Raw genomic sequence first — 15,627 nt, 5'->3', positions numbered from 1 at the left:
GGGGGGGGGCCGCTGGTATTATTAACACTCCTATCAATTTAAATCAAGAAGATTGCATTATTTTCATAAATTCTTATTCGGGTCAATATAATATTAAAGAAGACTGGAATGCTATAAAAGTGGTTAGACAACCTGCTTCTGATTTCAATTTCATTTGGGGATTGAATACTCCTGTCCCTTATTCTATTTTTTGATAGAGATTGTTAAAGAGCTTCCTTTCTATTGATGAAATTCTTAAAAAGGGGGGTTCTATTTGGCTTGCAAATGTATTTTGTTGTTTTCATATAAACAATAAAGCATGTCTTCATTAATGGCCTTATTAATCAATCAGTTTGGATTTGATTTTATGAGATTTTTAAGGCTCCCTTTTCTTGTACATTTCTTATTTGTGCTTGAAATATTTCAGTATTGGGTCTCTGCTTCTGGAAGAAAAGTAAATGGTAAAATCCTTAACATTTTTAGTCTCCTTATCTTTTGATTTCTTTGGTTGGAAAAGAATGAAGCCAAATATAATAATTCTTTTATAAAATATAATTAAGTCATAAATGAAATCTACAGTAAGATACATCATATGAACAATAGAAATCTTTTTTGTTTTAACATACCAAAGGTATCACTAATGATATTCCATGTATAGAATTAGGTATTCCAAAGAAGCATATTATCTCCAAGAATTGCATCATTTATTGGTGAAAACATACCCTTGGCATTATTAAAATGAATACTGACGGTATGGTTGGTCCCAACATTGCTAGGGGTAGTGGGATCATCAGAAATTCTAATGGTGAAGTTGTTTTTTCTTTTGCTTCTTCCCTCTCCATTGATTATTCTCTCGCCGTTGAAATCTTGGCTCTCCATGTCCTTGAAAATTTTCATCTCTTTGCTTTAATAATATTTGGATTGAAATCGATGCCCTGGTTGTGGTTAACCTTATTAAAGATCGGAAAATGGGGAATAAAAAATATTTGTATTTAATGATACGTTTTTTTAGATATCTTCAACATATCCACTTTTCAATTTCTTATATATAAAGTGAAGAGAATTCTTGTGCTAACTAGTTAATCATAGTTAATCATTTATGATGATTATCTTGATGCTTGTGTCGATTAAATTATAATGTTCCCATCAATCAAGAGATTTGATTGATGCAAACAAATTGGATTTATCAAACTTGAGGAAGTATTAATGGGAGCTTCCCTTCTTTAATGTTGCATTTTCTGAGTTTACTTTTTAATACATTGTTGGCCTGGTATATCTCTTTAGTGATGACATCTAGTTTGCTTGTCTTTTTTCTCTTCTTAGAAGTTATATTCACTTTGTTGATCATTATTGTTTGCCTGCTAAGTGGGCTTCTTTACATTCATCAATTCTTCATTGTTCTTTGTTTTTAGTCTTGGTTTTGGACATTCAATTATTGTTGTGGACATCGATACTCCTTTAAATTTATTTATTTCCTACTTTTTGAGCTCAATTTATATCCTGCTATTGGATGTGTTTTAGGTTTGTCTATTTGTTTGATAATCGAGCTATGATGGCAAAGAAGATGTAGTTATATTGATTCATTTGAGCTAAGTAATCTGTGTTATTGACTTTATAACCTTCCTCGCTAAGTCCATATGTGCCATTGCTTATATACTTATATTCCTTCCTGGTATGGATTGCTTTCTGCTTTTTTTACTTGCTGTGAGCCTTATTAGCGGTGGCTTCAATGGGCATTCATTTTCATTGTCTTCTTAACTCTTTATTAGCCTGTTACATCTCATTAATGTTGACGTTTTGGTTTTATTTGTATCTCTAAATTCAATTATTATGGGTTTGTTAGTAGTTAATAATGCTCTTTAATCACGAAATTTCTTGTTTGAGCTTGAACCCAATTTTGAGATCTAGCACTGGTCTTAAATGTTGATTCTTACTCAAATTTTGGATTCTTCTAGAAATTTCTGGATTAACATTGATTGGTTCATTATTGATTTATTCTTATTATTTTCAAATCTTTGTTTATTTTCTACCGTTAATCTTGTAGGTTCAATATTCCATAATTGGTATTGTTATTACTTTGTGAGGATTTAGGTGACGCAGACTTCCTTGAATTGGTTTGGAAATGGAGGAATCTGGTCTCATTTCTATAGAATCAGTTTATAAAGCTTCGTTGGATTATTCTTTCAAACTACTGATTGATTTTGGACATTTTATGTTTTCTTTTAAACTATTGTACTTCCTCTTTAGTGAGTTTTTGTTTTTCAGCTACTCTTTCGTTATTCTGCTTTTTTTTAAATAGTTGGGGTTTGATCCTTTGATTGAATTTTTAATTGTAGGCTCATAAGCTAGTTATCTTCTTCTAATAACTTCAATCATTTTTTTAATCGTAGTTTATTGCGTCAAAAAAGAAACTTGTGACTATCACGGAACTGTTGTTGCAGGACAATGCATGGCATGATTTAAGAAATCATTAAAAAAGAAGAATATCGTAATCTATTGATAAAAGTAATGCTGCTTAATGAAATGAAGTCAACGGCTAAGTTATGGGAAAATATTTGCTCAACAAATTCATCCAAAAAATTCAGAGTAGAAGAAAAACATATGGAACACATAAATTTGTTCTACCATGCAAAGACAATGTCTTTGAAGACTATAAAGTATAGATAGGTAATGACCATTTGAAAGGTGGCACGGAATGCATGCAACTCAAAATTCTGCAGAGCAGCTTTTTTTGTCAAGCTTTTCCACCTCTCCGCACTCTGAAGAGAAAATGCAAGGGGCTGTCACTTAATATTCATTCAACAAGAAAGTGAAACCAGTTAATATAGTCATTAGTAGCACCAACATATCAACCTTATTGAGTTCTTTACTATCGTTTTAAGATATGTATCCCATGTTAGCTTTGTTTTTCAATATAATCAAGTCCTTCTTTGGCACCCATCTTGAGTATAATGCATAAAAAATCATATTATGATTGTATCTTTTTGTATTGGTTGTAGAGCATCTCACAAAAATATGTTTGAGGCACTTGTTGTATGTTATTTGTAGATTAATTCAAATAAGTGAAACATTTAAGGTAAAAAAGTACAAAGAACTTTTTTTTTTCCAAAAAGTTTAGTGCCACAAAGTTAATGATGTGAAACATACAAGTGAACAAGAGTCGTTTTGGAAATTAACAATAGATTAAGTGTTAACTTTGCTAATTAAAAATGTATGTTTCACCAAGTAGAATTCGTAGAATTTTCCGCTAAAAGATTAAGTAGTAGCAAGTGATTATAAGGAGATTAGCAAAGAAATTGCAAGTAGCAACGAAAACAATATAGTAAAACTAATAGCAACAAAACAAGAATCCACGGCGTAACATCAAGAAGTGTTCACCATGAGTTCCTTCTCACTCGCTCTTGAGGTTGGGTTTAGCGGAGGAATGGTAGAAGCAACCCTAATGATGCCACCACAAGACAAGTGGCGCGTAAGGTCTTGTTCGTCGGAGAAGTAGCCTGAGGAGAAGAGGTCGTTGATCGGCCGACGAGCAGCCAAGATTCCTTGGGTAGTGGATCTTCAATCGTCTCGGCAAGGCAATAAAGAATGTGGTTGACGTATCTCTCCACGAAGTCTTCGTAATCCTAATCCGGATCGTAGAAAGAAGAGAGAAAGATATCGATTTCTCATTGTGCATTGTAAGCAAAACCGTGGTCAACCTCAAGGTCAGCCATACACCAATGATAATGAGGAGGAAGGAGCTTGTCTTCTTCTTTTGGCTTCCAAAGACATGAGAGGTGTAGGGTTTCCAAGGGGAAGGAGGCAAACGTGAGGGGCGGGCCAAGGAGAGAGAAGGGGAAGGCTTGGGTAAGTGGGATCTAGATTAGGTTAGGGTTGGGAGAGTGGGTTTTATTAAATCAGAAATTAGTTCAGATTTAAGGAGATTTGGAGGGAATTGAATTTGATAATTTGAATTCAAATTCAATTAAGGTTGAGAGCTTCAATAGGAAAACCAAGGGGAAGCCCACTAATGTGGGGCCGGCGGTATTATGAGAAGAGGGAGCGGATTGGGGAGGTATTAAATAATTTCCAAACAAGCTTTTGCAAAATAGGAAGGAGAATAATAAATCCTCTCTAAATTAAATTTAGATTGGATTTAAATTTGAAAACTTTCCTTATTTAGGGTTTGTAAATATGGAAAGTTTTCAAAATATTTTAACACCTTCATTTCTTGCTTGGGCCAATTTAGGGAGTTGTTAAGATGATTGGAATCACCATAATGACTTGGAACAAGGATGTGGTCGGCAACAAGGGGAAGAGGGAGGGGTTGGCGTTGGGTTGGGGAGTGGGGAAAGGGATTAGGCCGGCATGTGGGGTTTTGGGAGTTGGAATTGAATTGGGTCTAGGGGAGGGAGTTTGAAGGTAGGTCGGCGGTGGAAGAACAAGGAGAAGCCAGCGGGTGATGACGAACAAAAAGGAACGAAAGATAAATCACAAGCCACAGACTCTTCCAATGACTGGTGGGTACTACGCTTGCCCTCAGGTCGAGCTCTCTCTTCTCTCTAGTGCTCACACAACAAGAAGAAGACAAAATCAAAATTTCATTTAATCATTCAATAAGCTTTTACAAAGCATAAGATCACTATATATAGATCTCAAACACAAAGAAAAGAAAAGTACACAAATGCCCTATGGGCTACAATAAGAAAACACTCATAGGGGTAAACTTAGAAAACTAAAATAAATAAATAAATAAAACATAAAAATGCATCAAAAGTAAATAATCTGAATTGTAGTCGTCGATCTACGATTCTGTCGTTGGTACACATGTCTATATCTCTGAACGATATCCTCATCAGTTAAAAATGTTAAATAAGATGTGCAATAAAATTAAATGGTGCTGGAATGCCATACATGTCAAGAGAATGCCAACCTATTGGTGGATATGCGACGTGCCATACCACATCAAAGATGCATGACACGCATGTAGCTGCATTAACAAGACTGACATGTAGATAACACCCTAAGGAAGGACTGATTAATAATTTGTACACAAATACAACAACAACAACATCAAGCCTTTGTCGCACTACGTGGGGTCGGCTATGTGAATCTTTTTTCTACATTGTGTCCGATTAAAAGTCAAATTCTCATCTAAATCTAATAAAGAAAGATCATTTCTAATATTTTCTAACCAAGTCTTTTTAGGTCTACCTCTACATTTCTTAACATAAGTCAAATCTTCTCCTCTTTATAACTTTCCCAATTATCAGAATTTTTACATCTAAACCAATTTTTATAACAAATCTTCTTATTTTTTATCTTTTCTTGCACATTTGGATTCCACCACCAACTATTTTTACTATTATGAGCTTTTCTTTTGAAACTCCAAGCACATCTTTTGCACTATTCTTAATATCACAAGTCACTTTTTCTCACATAATATTGACATCCTCATGCACAGACAGAATCTTAAGATCTAAAATCTTACAAATTAATAACATAAATCTAAGTCAATGAGTTTATAGATATATAGGAACAATTGAGTTTTGTGCATCCATAGTTTCTCTACTAAAAAAAGTTCTTTAACCCAAAAAATATGCACTAATGTATATCGTCCTCCTCCAAAAGGTGATAGCAGGACGTCAAGTTTATTGTAGGTAACAAAAGGATGTTGTCCCGCTTCATGTATGGAGGTTATTGTGACATAGTATAGGATGGACTAGAAGTTCTGCAAGCAATTCCATGCAACCGTCAAGGTTTACTTGAGTGAATGGCAAGGGATCTCTAAGGCAACACAGTATTGTAGTGGAACAAAGATCACAAGGTCGAGATTGGCATTGGAGATTAGATAGCGGTGCACTAATTCTTGATGCACAAGCTACACATGTAACGCAACATAGGCTAAATCGCAATTTGCTATCATGGTCAAAGGAAATCTACAACTGGTGGCAAATTATGGCAAAAATGTTGCAAAATGTGGTGTTGGCCGGATTCAGATGCTTCTCGTATAAGTAGGGGAATAGAACAAGGGGTAGGTGGAGTGCGTGCGAAAGGACCCTAAGATTACAAAATATAAAACAAGGAATAATTTGGCAAAAAGTAAATCTTAATAAAAATAACAAAACAGTAAATTAATCTAATAAAAAAATAATTTGTCTGCTTCTGTTACGCCTTATGATTGTCTAGAAGAAGGTGAAAATGGGCTGTGAAAAAAAAAATTCCTCAACTTCTTTAGGCCCCAAAACATTTAGACACAAAATTCTACCCTCAACAAGGCATCGAGATAATGAGATAATGAGTGGGTTTGATGAAATTTGCATTAGGAAGAAATTTGCTAAAAGTACTTTTCTGCCTATCTTGCATTTAGATGAACCTAGTTAGAAATAATGTATCTAGGGGTATAACAGAATGTAAAATATGTTACTGCATTTGTGCGTACCTGACAAGCAAGATCACGTGCATTTTTTCCAAGAGTTAACCCAGACAATTTGGCACCATTGCTCAGTGGGAAACCAGATATCATGCTCGTCTTCTCAGAACTTTCTTCGGAGACTAAGTTGTAACAACAACCAACGTTAATAAGAGCTTTCACTTGCTCACAGTCTACAAATGCCCTGTTAATGTATTTGCATATATGTAGAAGAACCCAAAATAAAAATTAAAAAATATATAAAACCTAAAAGAAAATAACTAGCAATAAACTGTGAACATGAAATGGAATATTTTAATAAAATAACAATATCATGCATTTATCCCACTATATGGGGTCAGCTACATGAATCCTTTTATCAACTATCCAGTTAAGAGTCAAACTTTCATTTAAATCTAATAAAGAAATGTCATTTCTAATATTTTCTAACAAAGTCTTCTTTAGATCCACATCTACCTTTCATAACATAAGTCAAATCTAAAACATCTACTCTCCTAACTGAGTCATCGAAAGGCCGATGTTTTATGTGACCAAACCATCTAAGGCGACTCTCTCTAATCTTCTCTGCCATAAAAGCTACTCCAACCTTTTCAAGTATATGCTCGTTTCATAATGTCTCTAAGAGTAAAACTACTCATCCACCTGAGCATCCTCATCTCTGCAACACTTAACTTAATATTATGCTTTTCTTTAATGGCCAACATTCTACACCATAAAGCATTGCAGATCTCACCACCATCTCATAGAATTTTTCCTTAAGATTGAGGGATACTTTTCTATTACACAACAAGCCCACTTCAACCATCCAACTTGAACTCTACTAATATATCCCCATCTATTTCACCATCACTCTGAATAATAAACCAAAGATATATAAAATGTGTACTCTTATTAATAATTTTATCACCCAAAGTCACAATCCTTCACTAGATCTATTGCTACTAAAATTACACTCTATGTATTCAATTTTAAATCTACTCAAATGAAAACCTTTAGACTTAAAGGTTGACCTCTATAATTTAAGTTTACCTTCAACTTGCTCTTCAGTCTTATCAACAAGAATATCATCAACAAAAAGTATAGACCAAGGTACAAACTCTTGCAAATGTCTAGTAACAGCATCCATGACTAAAGCAAAAAGATATGGGCTTAAGGCTAATCCTAGATATAAATACTTGGTCAAACCACCTTATGATGGAGCACAAGTAATAGCTCTTGCATGCATATCCTTAATGACTTGAATATAAGCATTATTAACCCATTTCTTTTCTAGAACTCTCAATAGCACTTCTCTTGGAACTTTGTCATTTGCTTTCTCTAAATCAATAAATATCACATATAAATCTCCTCCTTATTCTCTCTATACTTCTCCATCAAATCTCTCAATAAATATATAGCTTCCATAGTAGACCTACCTAGCATGAATCCAAATTGATTTTAAGAAACATTAGTATCACGTCCTAACCTATGCTCAATAACTCTCTCCCATAGAAATGTAATATTTTAATCTATAAGAAAAAACAGCTTTGAATTAATCTACATCCAACATCAAGTTCATCGATTTCAAAGTGTAGAAATGAACCTTAACATGTTTACTGACAGATCCCCACAAGCATGAAGCCCAGCAAGAACTAAATATCCTATATTCCCGTTTTTACATAAACTAGAAGCTTTATATACATCAGATTCGGAACTTCTGAGGAAAGTTGTTTCTGCACTACTCCCCATACCATCAGCTTGTATATGATCATCTACTGTCCTTATGCTTAAAGCCGCAAGAGATTCGCTAGAAAGTACTTGGCAAGTGACAGTCTGAGGCACCTTTAGAAGTTCATCTCCTGCATAGAGAAGCATATGAAGTCATACAAATCAAGGAACTCAGACATGTAAGAAAAAATATAAATTTATATGATTAACAGATTGCTTGCCATGTTGAAGTTTATGCAGTTTGGCTGCATAATGCTTCTTTATTCTATTTGCACGAGCACTCGTAACAGATGAATGGTGTAAAGAAGAATCTATTGCTACCACGGAAAGCTGATACTCAAATGATAGAACTTGTGAAAGGTAACCCTGAAAGAACCATTCCAAGACACAGTAGCTCCCAACTGTTAAACCCTAGAAGCCAAGCTAGTCTAAAAAAAAAAACAGCTAGCGCTAAACTTGCTTGGCTTCCAAATAAACTTCATTTGTTTACCATGGAAAGTAAAATAGCAGAAACCTAATGAAATCAAGTACGAAATGCATTCCCATTGAATGAAAAGGAGTAGCAAAGAAATATCTAATGAGTTCACTAAATAAACAGTTTAAATGTGAATTTAAAAGCCAAACTATGGTACCTGTCCTGAACCAACATCAATGATCTTCTGGGCATTAACACCACGAGCAACAGTGCTAACAGCAGCAGCTAGTATTTCTACCTGTTGCACGAGAAAATGCAGTAGTTTACAAAAAATTATCCGAGCAAATACATGTGATAAAGTAAACTGTAGGCTACACTTACAGTTTTCTTGAAGAAATGTTTGGGACATAAGACAAAACAACAATAACAACGAGCCTTTATCACACTACGTGGGATTGGCTACATGAATACTTTTTCCCCATTGTGTCCTATTAAGAGTCAAATTCTCATTTAAATCTAATAAAAAATATCATTTTTAATACTTTCAAACTAAATCTTTTTTTAGTCAATCTTTATCTTTCTTAACATAGATCAGATCTAATACATCTACTCTCCTATCAGACAGGGTCATTGGAAGGTCAATGATTTATATAATCAAATCATCCAAGGTGACTCTCTCTAACCTCATTTGCCACTAGAGCTACTCCAACCTTTTCACACATATACTCATTTCACATTTTGTTTCTAAGTGTAAAGCCACTCATTCACCTTAGCATCCTCATCTCTGTAATACTTAACTTAATTTTATGCTTCTCTTTTAATGACCAACATTATGCACCATAAAGCATTGCAGCTCTCGTCGCCATCTTATAAAATTGTCTCCTAAGTTTGAGGAGTACTTCTCTATCACACAACAGGCCCAATGTATTCCTCCACTTCAATCGTCCAACTTTAATTCTACTAATAATATCCACATCTATTTCACCATTGCTTTGAAAAATAGATCTGAGATATATAAAACATACTCTTTTTAATGACTTGATCACCCAATGTCATAACCCCATCACGATTTATTTCTACTAAAATTACACTCCATGTATTTGGTTTTAGATTTATTCAAACAAAAACCTTTAGACTCTAAGGTTGACCTCCACAATTCAAGTTTTTCATCAACTCCCTCTCTAGTCTTATAAACAAGAATAACATCATCAGCAAAAAACATACACCAAGGTACAGCCTCTTGCAAATATCTAGTAAGAACATCCATGACTAAAGCAAAAAAGATATGGGCTTATAAAAGCTTATTAAAGCTGATCGTTGATGTAATCCAACTAAAATAGGAAAATACTTGATCAAACCACCTTGTTTGAACACAAGTAACATCGCATATATGGATATCCTTAATGACTTGAATATAAGCATTATTAACCCTTTGTTGTTTTCTAAAACTCTCCAAAGCACTTCTCTAAGAACTTTATCATATGCTTTCTCTGAATTAATAAATATCATATGTAGATCCCCCTTACTCTCTCTATACTTTTATATCAAACCCTCAACAAATGTATAGTTTCCATATTAGACCTACCCGACATGAATCCAAACTGATTTTGAGAAACACTAATATCACATCTGGGACATAAGACCACCAAGCAGAAAAAAAATATATTTAAAACAAGTGAAAGGGAAGTTACACAGGCAGACTATATGTTTCATTTTACACACCTCATGTTTTTTCTTTGAATTCATTCCTTGAGAGAGAACGCTGCCAAGTGGAACTGCATGGAAATTTTCCAAAATCTGCTAAAAAAAGCATAAATTGTGAAAATCAAAACTACAAAAATAATATCCATCAGGTTGGCCCAAAACCTGCAAGAATGATGCACAAAAATATATTTCTAGTGAACATGATCTAGCAAATTACGAAGCTATAGCAAACTATGTGGAAAAGATCATGCGTTTGAAGCTAAAATTCCAGCATATCACAACAGAAACCATCATGAATTATCAAAGATATTGATAGAATTGAAGATTAAATGATTTTTTTTTTAAGTATGAGCATTTGCATAAGTCTTGTAAGTTTACTCTATTGAATAAAAGCATTATCAAGGAGCACATGCATATACTTCAAAAGAAAGATGAAATTAGCGGAAAGTAAATTTTCAACAGCATTAAAGTCAACAATTGTTGCTCATTAGCAACAACGTTACCCACTGGCTGAAAATCTAGAAAGGAAATTGAATATTAAGGAAAAATAATAATACATCTATACTAAATTCTACACAGAACAGATGTGACTTGACTATTTACATCATGCAATTATTCAATTCCTTTTGGGTTGAGATATTTTAACGCTGGAGAGCCTGGAGTTAATTTAAGAGAAAGCACCGGAATTAACGAGCTCCTTATATGATCTTGAAGAAAAACCATCAAAATTTGAGAACAGTCAGATCATAACTTTTTAATTGTCACAACAGCCATAGAATTAAAGGAAAGCACTCCTAACACCAAGCTCCTCATGATATAATGGAAACCATGAAAAATTAGCAAGCCATAACAATTATGATAGTAGACTTCAAACTGACTTTTCATCACTATAAAATGGAAAGAAATCAGACATGCAACCATTGATGTAAGCAAGCCCTCCCCCTTGCTTTGGGCTGTTCGGTTCCTGCATAACTTTCCCGATTCCCTTGGCATTTGGCTGACTCGAGTTGCTAGCTGCTGAGTTCCTGGTGCTCCTTTGGCTGCCTTAGCAATTTCTCTTTGATTTTGTCTCGGGCTTCTAATCTACTTCTTCTCTCCGCAAGTGTCCACCCCATTTGTATCTTTCTTCTCAAACTACAAAAAGGTTGTAAGGTGTTGTGCCTTTTTATTTAAAGTTGTATTGTGTTTTTAAGAAAGTATTGTTCGTTTTAGTTGTCTTTTTTTAAGTTATATTAAGGAAAGTCTTATTTGTGTGTAACATTAGCATTATTTTTGTCATTTTTGAAAGGAAGGTCGTAGTTGTTTGCAACCTTAGTTTTCCTCAAAATTTTGGTTGCATCAAATTGGTATCAGAGCCTAAGTTTTTGTTGGATCTTTTTTTTTTTTTTTAAGTCTTGAAGAAAAAATGAAAAATCATGATGTAATTGAGCTTGAAGTTGGATAAAGTAAGTCAAATGATCTTGAAGAATCTATTCCTAAGAACCGATGGAACCCTCCGCAAGGAAATTCTACAGATCCCATACAGAACGAGCTTTATAAAATTCAACATAAAATATACTTGTGTAAGGAAAAATTCGAGAGGAGAAAGAAGCTTCTGCAAACCCAATTTAAGAAAGAAAAAGAAATGATCCAGAGAAAGTACGCGGCTTTAATTTCAGAATTGGATAAGACTCCTTCGGCACCTCATGGAAGTTCTGATGTCATCTCATCAGGAGATGAGGTCTCTAAATCGGAGGATAATTGATGTAAGCAAGCCTTCCCTCTTACTTTGGGCTGTTCAGTTCCTGCATAACTTTCCCGATTCGCTTGGCATTTAGCTAACTTGAGTTGCTAGCTGCTGAGTTCTTGTTGCTCATTTGGATGTCTGGGTTCATTTCCCCTGTTTTTGCCTCTTTGTTTCCTCTACCTGTTCGGTTCTTTTCCCATGGCATTGTCCGTTCGTTGGCTATGTCTCGCGTGCCTCTTCGTATGCTGCTCCAAGCGGTGGACTTTTGTCTTTTTGCCTCCCCCTTTCTTATTGGCTTCTTGGGCGGCTATTTTGGTTGTTTGGCTCCCTTTCTTCACTTATAAATTGGGGTTGTTTTGTGCCATTTGAGAGTATGTTTTGTGTGATAAAATATTTGGAATGTAAAACCTACGGGTTTTGTTCTAGCTTGCAAGCTAGTCCACTTTCCCTTTCCCTCTCTATGAATTCATCTCAGGATTCTAATCTCTTTCTTCTCTCCGTAAGTTTCCACCCCATCAATATCTTTCTTCTCTAAAAATATTTAGTTGTAAATTGGTTGTGTTGTGTCTAGACAAGTATGAAAGTCATATTGTGTTTTAAGAAAGTATTGTTCATTTGAGTTGTGTCTTTTAAGTAAGGAAAGTCTTGCTTGTGTGTCACATTAGCATTATTTTTTTATATTGTGTCTATTGTTGTTTATTTTCTTGTTTTTTTTTTGTGTCCTAGTCTATGTCTTTTATGAAAGGAAGATTTTTGTCTTGGCAATCCAATTTTTGGTTGCATCAACCATTGGGAGCAGTTGAGAGCACTTTGGACTGGTGATCATTTTAAAATCACAGTAACCTAGAGTGGATTAGATGGCTATCAGCCAAAAGTCCTGGGCCATACAACAAATCCAAATAGTCACATTTAATTCGTTCATAAGATTATTATGATTGGATGAATCCATGACATGATTAGGAATGTAAATATTGGAATTGATGCCAATGCACTTTCAAGTCGAATGACACTGATAATAAGCAATTTATTTGTAATAATGATGCTCAATTGGATGTAATCTATTTACAAGTCACTTTTCTTAAAGCATGTAGAATGAAAACAAACTTTATGCAAGCTTTTCTATGCAAATCGTCAAAAAATGAATAACAATGAGATATTTAAAAAACCAATAACGAGTAGGTTATTATGCTATTTGTTAAGTGATAATGGAGTTTGTCGATGAAAGCACGAAAAAAGAGAGAATCATCATCAGGATGAAAAGAGCTTCACAATGAACTTACTGCATTTGACAAATTCTGCTCTCTAGGTAGCACGAGAGACCTCAATGTGGCTACGAACTCTCTAAGCGAAGAAGGCCAGTGCTCCTGTGAAAAGAACGAATATATAACCGTTAAGCATCAATAAATTTGTTTTAGAGCTAAATTTGCATTTCCTCCAATCTGGCATTTTCCACCTCTCAAAGAGAAAAAGTATCATCAAAATTTCTTATTTTGACAAGGATTTCAAGGTTTCCATCAATGCTACTGAGAGAAGAAAAAAAAAATACCTGAACCAGCGCAGATGGTATACCCAATAAATTCTCTACAGACTCCTTCCTGAGGCATTCCATCCATTGGTTGTCTATCGTCTCCCAAAGCCTGTCCTGCAGGAAACCAAAACCAACCATGCAACTGGAATTGGAGAAAAGAAAGTTATACAAATTAGGGTTTTGTAGATGAGTTAAAAGTTTGGCCTAAACTCGACCTTAAAAAAATTGACGACGTGGGCGTCGATGAGAGATCTGAAGCGTAACAAGAAGTCGGCGATAGCGTTAATCCAATCTAGGGTTTCTGCTGCAGTCTTGCAGGAATACCGGCGAGTGGCAGCCATGGAAGAACGAACTTCCTCTGTAACTCTCTCGGCTTCTCCTTCAAAAATGGCCCAACACGGGTTTCTGCTTGGTTACTGTGCGGACGCCGGACACAGAACTCAGGGCGGCTGCCGGTAATGCTGGCTGTGAAATTGCTATAGAAAGCTGCTTTTTGAAATTGTTACACAACGGTATATTTTATTTGGAAAGTTTAACCGTAGAATTAATAAATTAATTTTATATTCCACATATTGAGATGAAAAAAAATAAATATCATAATTTTTTAATTTATATGATAAGAAACTAATAATTATAAATTAAAATTATATCTAATTTTATGAAATATTTTATAATTTTTAATTATTATGGTTTTTTTAAGATGTAATACCTTAATTTAAATTAATCTTTTAAAAATATATTATCTACTATTACTTCAAAATAAGTATAATTTTTTTATAATAATTCATCTCTGTTAATTTTTTTATTTAATTAAAAGATTTAATAATTATGTAATTACATACTTATTTAACAAAACTACAGGAAGAAGAATAACGAAAAAAATAAATATTTCAGTTAGAAGAATAACAAAATTACAGGATTAATAATTATATATTTGTTGACTTCATTTTTATATGAGTTTACTAGGACCTACCTAAGTTTCTCTCTAGTGACCTGATGACTAGGAGATGTTCACTCCTCAGCCATATAGGTCATAGTCAAAACCAAACCCCAATATAATCAAATTCAGTTCTACCCTTTAATCCAATCTCCCGTCCAACTTTCAATCAACTTCCAAATCACATCCAATCAATCACAATCATCTACTTTACTTAACTGATATGGATAATCCAAGTTCAACCATTCAACTCCCAAATATCAATCCAAACCCAACATTTCAAACCAAATCATTGGGTTAATACTGACATTGCTATAAGTATGATCATGGATTACTGGTCAGTAATATCAGTATTATTTGTACTCTTATTCTTTGGGTATCAGTACGATCATTCATACTCTTGTCATTAATGAATCAGTATAATCATTCGTACTATTACGTTGATGTGTCAGTACGATCAATCGTACTTTTATTATCAATATATCAGTCACTACATCATTCTATCATATAAATCAGTATCATTTTAGTACATTATATATATATATATCACTTCAATTATTTCATCATATATCATGGCAAATCAGGGTACGCTACTTTTCAACCTAATTTTATTATACACTTTTTATGCTCATTTTACCTAGATATTTCTATACATAATTTTAACTAGTGAAAATGTAATACAATCATATCAAATTGTTCATAATGATCAAATCTATAACATATAAAAAATTATGCGGTGAACGTCATCAAAATCAGAAGATAATGCATTATTAGTAGATTTGGAGAGATAAAATCTGTATAAATCAAAATTATCAAAAATAGAAGAAAGATGATAGTAACTTATAATGATTAGAACAATATTCGTAAATAGAACATCGGACAAAAACAAAACAAAAGCATTTCTCTTTTTTCTCTCTCTCCTCTTCTTCCTCCTTCTCCCTCTCCTTTTCCTTCTCCTTCTTCCCGTGCAAGCCAGCCGAATGAGGGTGAGGGAGGCAGTGGAAAAGATATTTATAATAAAATATATTTAAAAAATATTTTTAGTGGCCTAGCGTCGCAACTGCCATTTCCACTACAGGAAAACAGCTAATTACCGGCGGTTATGTCCGGTGGTCTATGAACCGCCGGTATTAACGGCGGTTTCGCCAGCGATTTAGCCTCCGGCTTATTCCTGCTGAGACCGGCGGTATTACCGGCGGTCTGTTCTGAAAGACCTCCG

At 34.2% G+C, this 15,627-nt stretch overlaps 1 protein-coding gene across 1 annotated transcript in view; it reads right to left on the bottom strand.

The window, feature by feature from the left end:
• Positions 1 to 13,959, bottom strand: part of LOC110099723 (protein RRNAD1) — a gene marked incomplete in the record, with an annotated part of 16,929 nt that extends 2,970 nt beyond the window's left edge. The window contains 9 exon segments of the mRNA XM_020826969.2: positions 2,655 to 2,738; positions 6,401 to 6,575; positions 7,974 to 8,229; positions 8,320 to 8,464; positions 8,731 to 8,811; positions 10,236 to 10,310; positions 13,224 to 13,307; positions 13,490 to 13,585; positions 13,687 to 13,959. Of these exon segments, the coding sequence (XP_020682628.1) occupies positions 2,655 to 2,738; positions 6,401 to 6,575; positions 7,974 to 8,229; positions 8,320 to 8,464; positions 8,731 to 8,811; positions 10,236 to 10,310; positions 13,224 to 13,307; positions 13,490 to 13,585; positions 13,687 to 13,812 (1,122 nt within the window).
• Positions 13,960 to 15,627: the final 1,668 nt, after the last annotated feature.

Source organism: Dendrobium catenatum, unplaced genomic scaffold, assembly GCF_001605985.2.
Source record: "Dendrobium catenatum unplaced genomic scaffold, ASM160598v2 fragScaff_scaffold_253, whole genome shotgun sequence".
NCBI lineage: Eukaryota > Viridiplantae > Streptophyta > Magnoliopsida > Asparagales > Orchidaceae > Dendrobium > Dendrobium catenatum.
This window is presented reverse-complemented; position numbering and strand designations above follow the sequence as displayed.